Source organism: Canis lupus, chromosome 20, assembly GCF_011100685.1.
Source record: "Canis lupus familiaris isolate Mischka breed German Shepherd chromosome 20, alternate assembly UU_Cfam_GSD_1.0, whole genome shotgun sequence".
Taxonomy (NCBI): Eukaryota; Metazoa; Chordata; class Mammalia; order Carnivora; family Canidae; genus Canis; species Canis lupus.
Window position 1 is genome coordinate 776,252 of NC_049241.1, and position 13,345 is coordinate 789,596.

General features: G+C 50.1%; 1 protein-coding gene across 2 annotated transcripts; it reads right to left on the reverse strand.

Moving 5' to 3' along the window:
- Positions 1-3,647: 3,647 nt before the first annotated feature.
- C20H3orf22 (chromosome 20 C3orf22 homolog) lies at positions 3,648-9,195 on the reverse strand. Of its 2 annotated transcripts, none has more exons than XM_038565445.1 (4): positions 9,097-9,195; positions 6,745-6,877; positions 5,916-6,047; positions 3,648-3,963 (listed from the first exon to the last, which is right to left on the reverse strand). In XM_038565445.1, exons 2-4 carry the CDS (start codon positions 6,834-6,836, stop codon positions 3,825-3,827), a joined length of 363 nt encoding a protein of 120 aa, XP_038421373.1. In that variant the 5' UTR covers positions 6,837-6,877; positions 9,097-9,195; the 3' UTR covers positions 3,648-3,824. The 2 variants fall into 2 exon arrangements, with proteins under 2 accessions (XP_038421373.1, XP_038421372.1); XM_038565444.1 differs by having other exon boundaries at positions 3,648-3,996.
- Positions 9,196-13,345: the final 4,150 nt, after the last annotated feature.

Here is a 13,345-nt window from a genome sequence, read left to right on the forward strand (position 1 = left end):
AGAACTGAGTGGTACTGGTCAGTGGCCTCCCCGGCAAGGAAACAACACTGGTGGATTGGGTTACAAAGACTTGTTTAAGATGTTTTCGTGTTCTTCTGATGTTTTTGGCTTTGTCAGGAAAATGATTCCCGGATTTTGGTAGTTACAGCCTCGGTTTGTTTTTGTTTGTTTTGCTTTGTTTTTCAGTTTTATGTTGTGGCTTTGTCATCCAGGCAGCTTCCTGGGAGGCATATTTCCATAACTGAAAATTTTGCTAAAATAAACCCCTGGTTCTTTGTAACAACACTACTTCATGCATTATTCAGTTTGGGAATTGCAGCCGGCTGCATCTGCTGGCCTCAGCAATTGGCTGCGGGCTCTAGGGGTGAAGGCCAGGCCCAGAGTGGCTCAGCTTGCCCGGTCACTACAGCACCCCACGAGATCAGTGGGCCAGGTGTCAGGGTACTGCCCTTCCCCTGCAGCCCTCTTCCCGGAGTGATGGCACCGCTGCCTGTGGCAAGGGCTCAGCTTAAATCAGGTGGTCTCTCTTGTACAGTGGGAGGTGGTCAGAACAGCTGCTGCCTGAGGCATCTGGGGTCCAGGCCCCTTCTCTCCTGTGGCTCCCCCATCCCTAGACTGTCTGTAGCCCTTCTCTATGTGGCCCACGAGAGCCAGTCGGTCACTCCCCAAGCATCGGAAAGTTGAAGACACAGACCATGGATCGTACATTGCATTTGCAGTCTGGTCCCATCAGCCAGAGCCTACCATTCCTGCTGTGCCCCTGCCACAGGGGAGACTGGGCACGAACCCACCCCATAGCCTGCAGCCCTGTGGCAGGAGCCCCTTCCAGGTAGCATTCCTAATGGCTCCCAGATGCCCCGTTGGCAGCCTTCCTCTAGGTTTCTCCTGGCCACCAGATCTGCTTGAAGGTCCAGGTAGAGGGATTAGGTATACAGGGAGTCACGGTCCCGAGGAGCACTCAGCCCATGTCTGCTGGAAGTTGGGGGGTAAATGCTACAGCTTTTTGCCTCTCGGGGGGATCACTGAGGTGTGACCTAGAGAGCTCTCCCCTGGGATTCAGCCCCAGGTGCCCCAAGTGGCAGCCAGCTCAAACCCTTTGCTTCCTCTCCCTTCCCCACGTCTCCGGGGGGCTCTCTGGAATCTCCTCCCAGTGAAACTCCTTGCATCCATGTTTTTATCTCCAGGGGAACTCTAAGCCTATGCCAGGGAATCAACCATGATTCCATTGCAGACTTGCTGCTTTTATTTCATTGGTACCTAAACCATAGTTAGGTTAATCTGTGTCCTTTAGTGTTCCAGCGCGGCCAGGAATATCCCAGCACACATCCCGTCCTGCGTGTGTGGGGTGTGATCCCAGGATAAATTCCTAGAAGACAGATCCACACCTCTGACCCCACTGCTCACTGTGCCTGGTCCTTGGGAGGCTTCAGGCAGCTGCTGATGTAAGTTTTACTGTGACTGTACTGGGGCACGAGGACGATGGGGGATCAGGCTGGCTGCACGTGGATGCTGGCAGCATGCTGAGGTGCCGTGTGCGCCGCCGAGATACGCTAACTCGTCCCTCTGCCATCACACATTCAGATGTTGCTCATTTGCCTGTGAGGACTTTTGTAGTGCATGCATCCTGATGGAGTGGTTTTCTTCTTTGAGGACATTGTGTGCATGGCAGCTTTACTCAGGATACAGCGGAATCAACACATAGCTTTTTACTCCCTGAATATTCTTTAGAGTCACCTCACACTGAAGACCATGCATAGTTTATGACTCTGAATTTGGGTGGCTGGTATGAGGTTTTTCTACCTGCACAGCTGGCTTTGACCCACGTGCTGCAAGAGCCCTGCCTGCCCTCCCTGGCTTACTTCCTAAACCCTCTGCGGCCCCAGCGAGAGGAGCACCCAGGCGGATCCAGCGGAGCTTCTTTCTATAAGCTGCTCATGGCCGCGTGCAGTGGGAATGGGACTCAGGAAAACAGGGTGGTGCTGGCTGGCACTCAGGAGCCTTCTAGCCAGTGACAAGTCTTCAGGGAACAATGTGCGCCTGGGACAGGGCCCCAGTGCTCAGAGCAGCTGAGTCCACAGCAGGAAAAACTGGAAACCAAACATTTGGTGGAAAGACGATGCATAAGCCATGCACGATTATATATGATAACTAAATGATCAAGTGAACTGTATGCAGCATCACGTGACTCTTATTAGCAACTTGCCGTAGAGGAAAAAAGCTGCATGGAACATAATACAATCCTGTATCGCTAAAAAAAAAAAAAAAGGCAAATGATGTCTTGTTTTGAGATACTAGTTTTAGAAGGATAGGAGAGAGCTGAGGTTGGGGGCGGGGAGGCAGCTGGAGAAGCGGCTCCCAGGCAGATGGACCCAGCGGTCACGTGGGTCACTTCACCATTACGCTGTATCATAGGCACACAATGCTGTATTTTGCATATAACAAGTTAGAACATAGCTGTGAGCATTGGAGGAACAGTCTTGAGACCTACACAGTCCAAACGGAAATCAGCCTGCCTCCAAGCCTAACGGGCAGGGACCCTGGGGTCTCGACTCCCTTCCACCAGCAGGACAATGCTGTGTGGTGCACAGGACACCAGGCCTGCTTCCCACCCAGGAGCCCCAGTGCCCTTTGCTGGGGTGCCCCCCTGCAGTCCTCTGTACCCTCTCCCCAGGCCCCAGCACCCCAGGAGCACACAGCAGAACTGACTTCTGCCTCCTGCAGGCTGGGAATCACCCTCCCGTCTGTCCCCAGGGCATGAGGAAGGCCCTTCTTCAATTCTTACTCCACAGGGGACCTCATTCCACCTTCTTTCCAGAACAATAGGGCCACCTGCCCACCTTGCTCAGTGCAGCCACCTTGGTCATCTTCAGGGCCCCCACCCCCTTGTCTCCTAGGGGAAGGGCTCTATAGCCAGTCTCCCCAGTTTTATTTACCATCCCAAGGACTCCAGGTGGTCCCTCTCCTTGTAGGAGAGCGCAGGCTGAGCACTTGCATCTTCAGCAGGCCCCCTGCTCCATGGTGCAGCTATCACAAATTCCAAAGCAGTTAACACCAGCCTCTGATTTTTATCCCACGCTTCTCTTTGAAGAATTCATAACACGCCAACAACATGGTATTATTTCATGTATTAAAATCTCAGAAAATAGTAGGCCTGTCCCCAGGTTCCCCAGTGCTACACAGAGGTACCGATTGTTACCTACTACGCACACGCACACACACATACATACTACACACGCATGCACACACACAGTTTCCTGATGCGCACAAGATGGGAGCATATCACACTTCTATTGTACTTCAGAAAAACTCTGAATATCTTTGTAGATTGCTGCAGACCAGGAAATAAAGAGCTGTGCCTTCATTCCACGGCCGCCTGGTTGTTCAGGGGCTGGTGTGGTACCGCTGAACAGCCCCCAGCGGGGGTATGCAGGGTTCTCCGATCCTTGGCCATTTCCTACGGCCTGCAATGGATACTGCTGTCCAAGTAGCTTTACCTTACACGTATGAGTACATCTTTGGGATGAATTCCAGGACACGACATTCATACTCTCTAACCCTCACACCAACCCCTCAACGTGAAACATTACCTCATTTTACCAATGAGAAGACAGATGCTCGGAAAGCAAAGCACTCGGTCCAAATGGAAATAGGATTTGAACCTGCGAAGTTTATTCACATGGTGTGGGTTCCGAGGAGATGAGTGGCCCCCTTCAAGGCTGTTCCCCTCAATAGAGTTCACGTCCGTCCGGAAGGCCGTGCTCTGTGGCCACTGCCCGGAGCGCCAGGGGCAGGTGGCCGAGGGGGAGGCCGCACGGAGCTGGGCTCTAGGAGGGGCCTGCAGAGGGCCGGGCAGCCCGGGCGCCGGTGGGGGAAGCAGGGGCGCCCAGCCGGGGGAAGCGGAGGCTCAGTATCTTGAGTTCCCAAAGTTTGCTCAGTGGAGACGGCGGCGGCAGGGGGCTGAAGCTAGACGGTGATATACAGTCTGGGGCCCCAAGCCTAGAAAAGCCCCAAAGAACCCCACTAGTCCAGAGATGCTGGCCAGGGCCACAATGACACTACTCCCAGCCAGACCTCCCCAGGGTCCCCAATGAGCCGCCACCCTACAAATGTCCAAGCCAGAACCCAGCAGGGTTCCCGTGCTGTGCCTCATGTGAGGCCAGGGCTTAGTCCACCGTGCCCGCAATGAACTGCCACCAAGCAGCTGTGCCAGCCTGCATGGCCGCCCCCCACGTGAAGCCACCACTCGTCCCCTAATCAGTCTTCTCTAAGGCTACATCAGGTCTGTGCATGCCACCCTTCTGCTCCCCAGACTTCAGTGGCTCCCCATTCCCCCTCAGACAAATGTTGGCATTTCACTTTCTTCCCTGCCTGTCTCCTAGCCATCCTGAAAAACACGTCAAATTCCCTAAGTGGGACGTTATTCTATCTCGCCTCAGCATATTTGCACTTGCCTCCCGCTGCTGGAAGCATCTGCTTCTACTAGGTCCCTGCTTCTCACCTGGAACCCCACACCCTCTCCCATCCTCTCTCTTCATCCACTCTCCGCCCTACTCTGGCATCTGCTCTGGGCAGTTCCCCAGCAGAGGGCTGGTGGGGGTTCAGAGGGTGGACGATGAGGTGAGGGATCTCCCCCACCTGCTCCCCGCTACTTTGATGCCTTTGGCAAAGGTCCCACAGCCACAGACCCCTCCCCGCCCTGGGGCTCTTGGCCCCTGCCCACCCCTCCCACCCAAGTGATGGATCAGCTCCCCACTGGTGCTGGGCCCCGGGGGGGTTGAGAAGCCCACTGCGTTCCAAACTCCCTGACACATCCACTGACAGCTTTGGTGTGTCCTCCAGGTCTCTGCTCCATGTCGCCCTCCAGGGGAGCTGCAGTCCCCCTGGGGCAGGCCCCAGCACTAAGAGTCTGGGCCCCTGTGCACTGTCTGACTGGTGCCCACAAGACCCCCAGCTTGAAGCTGATCCCATTCTGCAGAAGTAGAAGCTGAAACCCTGGAACATCCGTTCTCTCAGACTCCAGCCTCTGCCGCTCAGCCCCCACGGGTCCAGTTCAGACATTTGGAGCAAAACCCATAGCCAAATGAGGTAGGGAGTGTGAGACCTGGGACAAAAGTCAGGGCAAGTGTGTCAGAGAATAGGCATGCAGCTGTGTGTGTGTGTGTGTACTAGTGTGAGTGTTCATGTCACCTCTCTGGGTGTCGGGTCAGGGAATGTGCGGGAGTCGCTGTGAGCTAGCAGAGGAGATGCATGCACGGTGTGGTGTCAGAGGCATGGCCAGTCAGCACAGAACCAACCTTGGAGTTGGAGGGTGGATGCCCCCACCAACGGGTCATGGAAGCCCTTCATTATGTCACAGCTGGAGTGTGCCATCCAGCCCAGGGACCACCGGGGTCTGAGTCCCGGATTAGGGCAAGTACATGAAATGTTTGGGGGGGGGTGTCTTTCAAGGGTGTCCAGGTATTTCACTGTGTATGTCAGGGTGGGGGGGGCACTTGTGTGCATATGGTCAGTCTAGAGGTGCCCAGTGCCACAGTCCCTGCCAGTGCCTCCACCCTCGCAGCAGGCTGCATGGAGACCAGAAACTTGCTGGCTCTTCTGCTTTGCCTCTGCCATGTGGAAGGATGGAGGCCAAGCTTCCCCTCAGGCCTGTCTCCCTGGGTGTGGACAAGGCCCTCTCCAGGTGAGGCCAGGGCCTGCCTGCCCGAGGCTCCTGTGCAGCCTCTCCCACAAACTGCCTTGCTCCGGGAAGGAGCACTGGACTTCTGGGCCTCGGTTTCCTCAGCTTGGAAGTGGAGCCTACTGGGAGAGACACGTGGGTGTCTGTGTGCAGACCTGGGGTGAAAGGCCAGCAGCTTGAGTGTGGTCGGTAGGTGGCAGCGGCTGTCCTGTGGCAGCATCCTGGGCCTGTGACTCACCCTCTGACTGGAATGGATCTCGTTGCCACCAACATCTTCTGCAGGGGCAGTTGATCCCGCAGTGAGGTGGTCATCTTCGTGACCTCCCAGGGCTTCAGGAACTCCACGTTGTGCTCCGTCAGCCAAGAGAACCTGCAGTGGGCACTTGGCATCTTTAGGGAGCCTGCAGCCACCAGCCATATGTATAGCTCTCTCTCATCTCAAACTTTCTACTTGCCACGCATCATTCTAAGTGCTTTATCAACATTAGCCCGTACGTCACTCACAACCATGCTGTGAGGTTGGTATAGTTACCCACCCTTCATAGATGAGGAAATTAAGGCACAGAGAGGTCAAGTGACTCGCTCAAGGTCATATAGCTAGGAGGCCCCCCAAAGTCACTGCATTTTCCCTAGGACCCATCAGTGTATTGATGGTGGGCTCCAGGACACAGCCTGCCCACACAAAACATTTAGTAACTGCTGCTGGCTGAGGCCCCAGAGCTGCCCAGGCAGGGGGTCTCTACTGGTTCCTGAGTGCCCTGGGGCTTTACAAAATACCCTGCACCTCAGTCTGATCCCATCTGCCCCTTGGCAGGGGCAGGTGTTTGTGAATGAGCACCTCAGGTGGTTCCCGTGAGGCCCCCGCCCAGAGGGCAGGAGCTGGCTAAGGCTCTGGGCTGGCCCCAGGGGTCCCAGGCACCTATGTAGAGGCCCTCATCTCAGATTGGGATGGGGGTGAAGAAAGTGAACCCCAGACGGTCACAGGTCCAGTCGATACTCCGCTGGACTGTGCTTTGGCATGGCCTGAGAGAGGCAGGACTTGGCCTAGCAGTCTGGGGCTCTACTACCTGTACGGAAACTTCCTGGCAAATTTTTCCTGGACCTTGGTTCTACTCTTCTTCTTACACTGGGAGCACTTCTTGGAGTCCTTCGAGCTCATCACAGAAGGGGGTTAAGCTGTGGCACACTTTGCAGCCATGGCTGGAAGACAAGAGGAGGCCGGTCAGAACAGGGAAGGTGATGGGAGGAAGCTTCCCCTCAGGACTGGGAAGGCGACAGAGGACCAGGCCCTGCTGCCCTCCCGGAGCTGAGTGAGGGCTGGGTGGTGCTGGCCTGTCGCTGATGCCTGGCCCCACCACACTGTAGCAGTTATCCATGCTCTCTTGTATGAGTGTGTGTGTGTGTGTGTGTGTGTGTGTGTGTGTGTGTGTAGTCCTGTGCAATTTTATATGTGCTTCATGTAACCAGCACTTGGGATGGTTCTCAACTGAACAGCCCATCCCAAACTCTGGCAAGCACAAATCTGTTCTCATCTCTATACTGATGTGATTTTACAAGTGTTATACCAATAAAACCACCCAGTAGGTGTCTTTTAGAGCCTGGCTTCTTTCTCTCAGCATAATTCCCTCAGCAAACCAGCCCAGTTGTGAATGTCAGCAGGTGGTTCTTTTCCAGTGCTGAGTAGTATTCCATGGTACGGATGTGCCGTGCTTGGCTTGATCCTCAACTGTGGAAGGACATTTGGGTCATTTCTGGTTTGGGGCTCTTACAAATAAAGCTGCTATGAATATTCATGTACAAGTTTGTGCTTGAAAATAAGTCTCTGTCACTCTGGGATTTACATAAGGGTGCAATTGCTGTGGCTTATGGGAAGTCCATTTTTAGTTTTAAAAGCATCTGCCAAACGACCTTCCAGAACAGCTGCACTATTTTCCATGCCCCCCAGCAGTATACAAGTGGCTACAGATGCCAGTAGGTTCTTAAGTCCTTCTAACAGAAGGCCTGACCACTGGTGCTTCCTTTGCCATCAAATTGTGTGACCCTTGCCCGTCAATGGCTGGCTAAGCTCCCCTCCCCGCTGGGGCTGCAAGGGCTGCTGGAAATGTTCGTGGTGAGTGGAGGGAGGCGGTCAGCCATGGTGCTGCCTGTTGCAATGTTACGGTGCGTGGACCCCTGGGTCCCCCACGGGAAGCTCAGTGGTCTCCCGGGCACAGGCCATCCTAGTCCAAGGCCAAGCCCACCTGTCCGTGAGCCAAGCACACCCCGGCCAGCTTGGTCTCTGACTCTGGATGATTGGCTGTCCTGGTGGGCCTTTGCCCTGGGCCAGAAATGCCAGCAGCCCTGCCTGTGGCCTGTCCCCTCCAAGCCACTAAGAAGTCTTCCTGACCCTCTACTCACTCACCTACCTAGCCAAGAGCTTTGATTGGAGTGCAGCTCTCCACACCAGTGGCGGCTAGTGGGGGCTTCCGTGGCCTCTGACCTTGGACCGTGGCTGTTTTAAGGACACAGGGGTCCCTTTTGTGGGTCTGGCCCCACAGGTCTTCACTATCAGGTAAACCTGAGCAGGTCACTCACCCCTGGATCTGGCTTTTGGTCCTCCTCTCCTGAGAAGCCAGGTGAGGGCCCTGGTCCAGGATGGGTGCCTGTGTCACAGTGGGACACAAAGGATCTGGGCTCAGCAAAGTGTCTGCCAAGTTCATTTAACCTGTTCTCCACCTGACAGAGAGCAGACTGCATCATCCTCATTTTCCAGGTAAAGAAACTGAGGCTCTGAGAGGTTAGGTGCTTTGCCTACATCCCCAGCCACCTGGTAAGTAGGGGACAAGGTGGAATCCAGAGTGGCCATCTGGGCTTCGCAGCCCAAACAGTCCTGAATGGGGCTGGGAGAGGTGACCTTGCCAGCAATTGACCTGAAGAAGTGGCACCACCACAGGAACCCAGTGGTCTAGAGAAGGCAGAGGAAGCGGCACCCCTCACCCCTCACATCCACTCCATACCTACTGGCAGACTCCCTAAGCCATGGATGTGACCCTGCAAACTGACATGACTGAATCTGCCTCCTCTGGGGCAGAAGGGCCAACTGCAGAAGCCAGGGCAAGACTTTGACACCATGGCCATTGGTCCCAGGTGCCATCTTGCTCCTACTTCCCAAACTGATCCAGGACTGTCCTTCCCAGATGCCCAGGCTGCCTCCCCAAATCCTGGCAGTGACGATAATCAGGGCTTGGCTCAGGGCGCCCTGGCAGTGTCAGGAAAACACCAGGTATGAGAGCTGCTATGCCCCTTGACCCGTAAGACTACCCCACCCTGGCGACAACACTCTCTTGATTCAACAACATAGAGAGGCACAGGCCTGGGTACACAGAGTCTCCAGCAGAAAGGAGTGGGTGAGTGGACCATCCAAACTGCAGGCTACTCACGGGCTGGCTTATGTGATGCCAGAAGGGTGGAAGCTGGTCATGGTCCTGACTGCCATGCTACCACAGGAAAATTGGCCCTACAGCCTCAGCAGGCCAGGCCCACAGGGTCAATGTGACATCAGAAGTCCCTGAAGTCACAATTATTAATGCTGCAGTTGCTGAGCACTGTGGCTCAGAATCCAGCCTGGAGCCCCTCTGGCCCAGAGAGTGGCTGTAGAGATATGGTGAGTGGGCCAGAGTTTGCTGGCATTCCAGTGCCCAGCACCTTGGGTGGAACATCCGCCTGAACATATGCTACAGCAGGGGTCTCTCCCATGCAGATTCTTGCAACAAAAGAGATATCCCAGAAATAGCTAAAACCTAATATGTGTCATATGTGTCATATTTTTTTTAAGAAAAAATTGCTCTGGTGGCAACGTGGAGAACAAAGTGAACGGCACCAGGAGTAGGTGTGGTTGGGCCAGTGGAGCAGCAGAGGCAGTAACATGGATGAGGGGTGGGGGGTGGTGCCTGGAATGAGGTGGTGATGGAGATGGAGGGAGCGGGGTGGATTTGAGAGATTTCAAGAGAGCAAGTTAACACAAAGGGGTGACAGAGGCTGTGGGAGGGCCAACGATGACTTTTACTGCCCTAGATGGGACTGGACTAGGCCTTGGAGGGAGACTGTGGGCTTGGACTTGGTCAGGTTGAGTTTGAGATGCCTTGGAGGCATCCCTCCACTTAGGCAGTTGTGCATCTGGGTCTGAGATCCAGAGGGGTGAGGTCTGGGCATAAAGTAAATTTGGGTGTCACTGATGTATCAATGGTAAATGAAGATAATCATCCTAATGGAAGGCAGTGTGCAAGAAGTGAAGAGGGCATAGAGCTGTTAAGATACCCAACATTTAATGATGAAGTAAATATTTAGTGCCTGCAACCCAGACAGAGGCACAGAGAGGACAGTCAGTGGTGTCAAGGAAGCTGGGGGATGATCCCAGCCCAAGAGGTATAGCGTGGTCAGTGGGGCTAGTACCACAGATGAAAGGGAAGAAGTAACTTTGGGTTTTAGAGCTGGGTTTTGTTTTTTGTTTTTTGTTTTCTTTGTTTTAATGCAGAGCTCTTTCTGTGGAGGAACTCATGCCAAATTACAAGTGGTTGAGGAATGAGAAGAGGAAGGCGTTGAACCGGGGGTGGTATGGCCTTCTCACCTGTGCCACATGTCTCTGAGCCACTCTCTGCTCTGCCCTCATTCTGCTACTGTGATGTATTACGTGGAGTTTCTTATTATGAAGCACCTCTGCACTGTGGGGACAAATTTCACTTGGCCACGGCACATAATCCTTTTAGTAAGCTGCTGACTTTACTTTGATAGTATTTTGTTGAGGATTTTGGAATCCATATTCATAAGGGTATTGACCTGAAGTTTTCTTATCCTGTAGCCTTTTTCTGACTTTAGTTTATTCTGGATCTTCTAGTTCCGTAAATTACATAATTAGATTGTCACTTGGGATCTTTCTTCTTTTTGGAGATAGACATTTAGTCCTATAAATTTCCCCCTTCTCACTGTTTTCACTGCAGCCTATCAGTTTGGTACATTTTCATTTTGTTTTCATTCATCTGAAGATATTTCTTAAATTCTCTTGTGATTTCTTCTTTGATTAAATGATTATTTAAGAGATGTTGTTAAATGGCCACATATTTGTGAATTTTCCAGTTTTCTGTCATTGATTTCTAATTTCATTTCACAGTGATCAAAAATACATTTTGTATAACTTGAATTTTAAAAAACTATTACATTTAGTTAAGACTTGTTCATGGCCTAACACATCTTGGAGAACATTCCATATGCACTTGAGAAAAATGTATATTCTACTATTGTTCAGTAGAGTTTCCTGAATGCCTGTTAGACTTAATTTCAGTTTATAGTGTTGTTCAAGTGCTCATATCTTTATTGATCTTCTGTCTGGTTTTATCTATTATTGAAGATAGAATATTGAATTCTCAATATTGAATTATTGTAGACATGTCTATTTCTCCAATTTTGTTAAATTTTGACATATTTTTGGGCTCTGTTGTTAGGTGTCTATATGTTTATAATATTTTTATCTTCTTTTTTATTTTTATCTTCTTGATGGGTTGACCCTTTTATCAATATTTAATGTTCTTTGCCTCTTTTAATTTTTTGAAATAGAGTCTCTTTTGTCTAATAATAACATAGCTACTCAGCCCTCTTGGGGCTACTATTTTCATGGAATATGGTCTTTTATCCCTTTGCTTTCAACCACTCTGTGTTTTATATCCAAATGAGTTTCTTATAGACAACAGATAGATGGATTATTTTTATACATTTCAAAATTATCTTTGCTTACTTATTGGAGAGTTTAATCTGTTTACATTTAATATAATTACTGTAAGGAAGGAATTTCTCCTGCCATTTAGTCTTTGCTTTTTTTTATGTCTTATATGTTCTTTTTCCTCAATTCCTCTATTACTCTCTTGTTTTGTATTTATTTATTTTTAAGATTTTACTTATTTATTCATGAGAGACACACAGAAGGAGAGAAGGGCAGAGACACAGGAAGAGGGAGAAGCAGGTTCCATGCAGGGAGCCCGATGTGGGACTTGATCCCGGTACTCCAGAATCACGCCCTGGGCCGAAGGCAGGCACCAAACCACTGAGCCACCTGGGCGTCCTGACTTGTTTTGTATTTGAATGACTTTTTGGTAATGTATGATTTTGGTTCCATTCTGTCCTTTTCTGTATACTTTTCAGTTATTATCTTGGTGGTTACTTTGGGAGTTATGATGAAAACTTCACACTTATAACAACCTAGTATGAATAATAGCAACGTAGTTACAATTGTACACAAAGACTCTGCTCCTATGTTTTCTTCTTCTCCCTTTATACTGTTATTGTCACTCATCACATCATTATACATTGGGTTGCCATTAACACAAATTTGTAATTATTGCATCATGCATTTGTCTTTTAATTCATATAGAAAAAAAGAAGGGTTATAAAAAAAATAAAAAAAAAGAAGGGTTATAAACCCAAAATACAACTGTATTTTGCTTATATACTTACCATTACTATTGTTGTTATTTCATCCTATAACTAACTTTGAGTTGCTGTCTAGTGTCCTTTCAATTTTGCCTGAAAGATTCCCTTTGGTATTTCTGTAGGGCAGGTCTATGAACTTCCTCAGTTTTTATTTGGAAATGTCTTAATTTTTCCTTTGTTCTCAAAGGATATTTCTGCCAAATATAGAAATCTTGGTTGAGGGTTTCTTTTTCTTTCAGGTCTGTAAATATGTCTTCCCTCTGCTTTCTGGCTTCCATGGCTACTGATGAGAAATCAGCTGTTAGCCTTGAATGTGATGGGTAACCTTTCTCTTGCTGCTTTCAAGATTTTTCTCTTTGTCTTTGAGTTTTGACAATAAGATTATCATGTGTGTTGATGTGAATTAGTTTGAAATAATTTTGCATCCAATTCATTGAGCTTATTGGGTATGCATTACCATATTGTAGGGAAGTCAGAGCTGGTGTATTAATATGTAGATTATGACCTGATGGATGAGGGTGTTAGCAGCTGGAAACATGGAAATTCACTGAAGTTTACAAGCATCTACACCAAGATCTCCCCTGGATGCTGTGAGTGTTTGTTTAGATTCTAGAGTTCCCAGACACTTGTTTCAGACAGTTCTTGCCAATTCAATTATTGTTTCAGTGGAGGGATGGATTCCTGGAGCTTCCTACTCTACCATTTCCATAATGTCACTCCTGTTCATCTACCTTTATTGCTGAGTAGGATGCATCACTGTTTGTTTAACCTTTCACCCATTGAAGGACAATTCAGTTGTTTCCTTTTTGAGAATGGATATGGATAAAGCTGCTATAAACATTCATGTAGGGAACCCTGGGTGGCGCGGCAGTTTAGCGCCTGTCTTTGGCCCAGGGCGCGATCCTGGAGACCCGGGATCGAATCCCACGTCGGGCTCCCGGTGCATGGAGCCTGCTTCTCCCTCTGCCTGTGTCTCTGCCTCTCTCTCTCTCTGTGACTATCATAAATAAATAAAAATTAAAATAAATAAATAAAAAGGAATGAAGTTTTATCTGTTCTACCACACAAGCTTCAAAAACATTAGGCTAAGTGACATAAGCCAGACACAAAAGGACAAAAGGACAAATATTGTGTGATGCCAGCGTTTTTTTTGTTTTGTTTTTTTTTTTTTAGAGAGGGTGAGAGAGAGTGCATGCATGTGTGCATGGA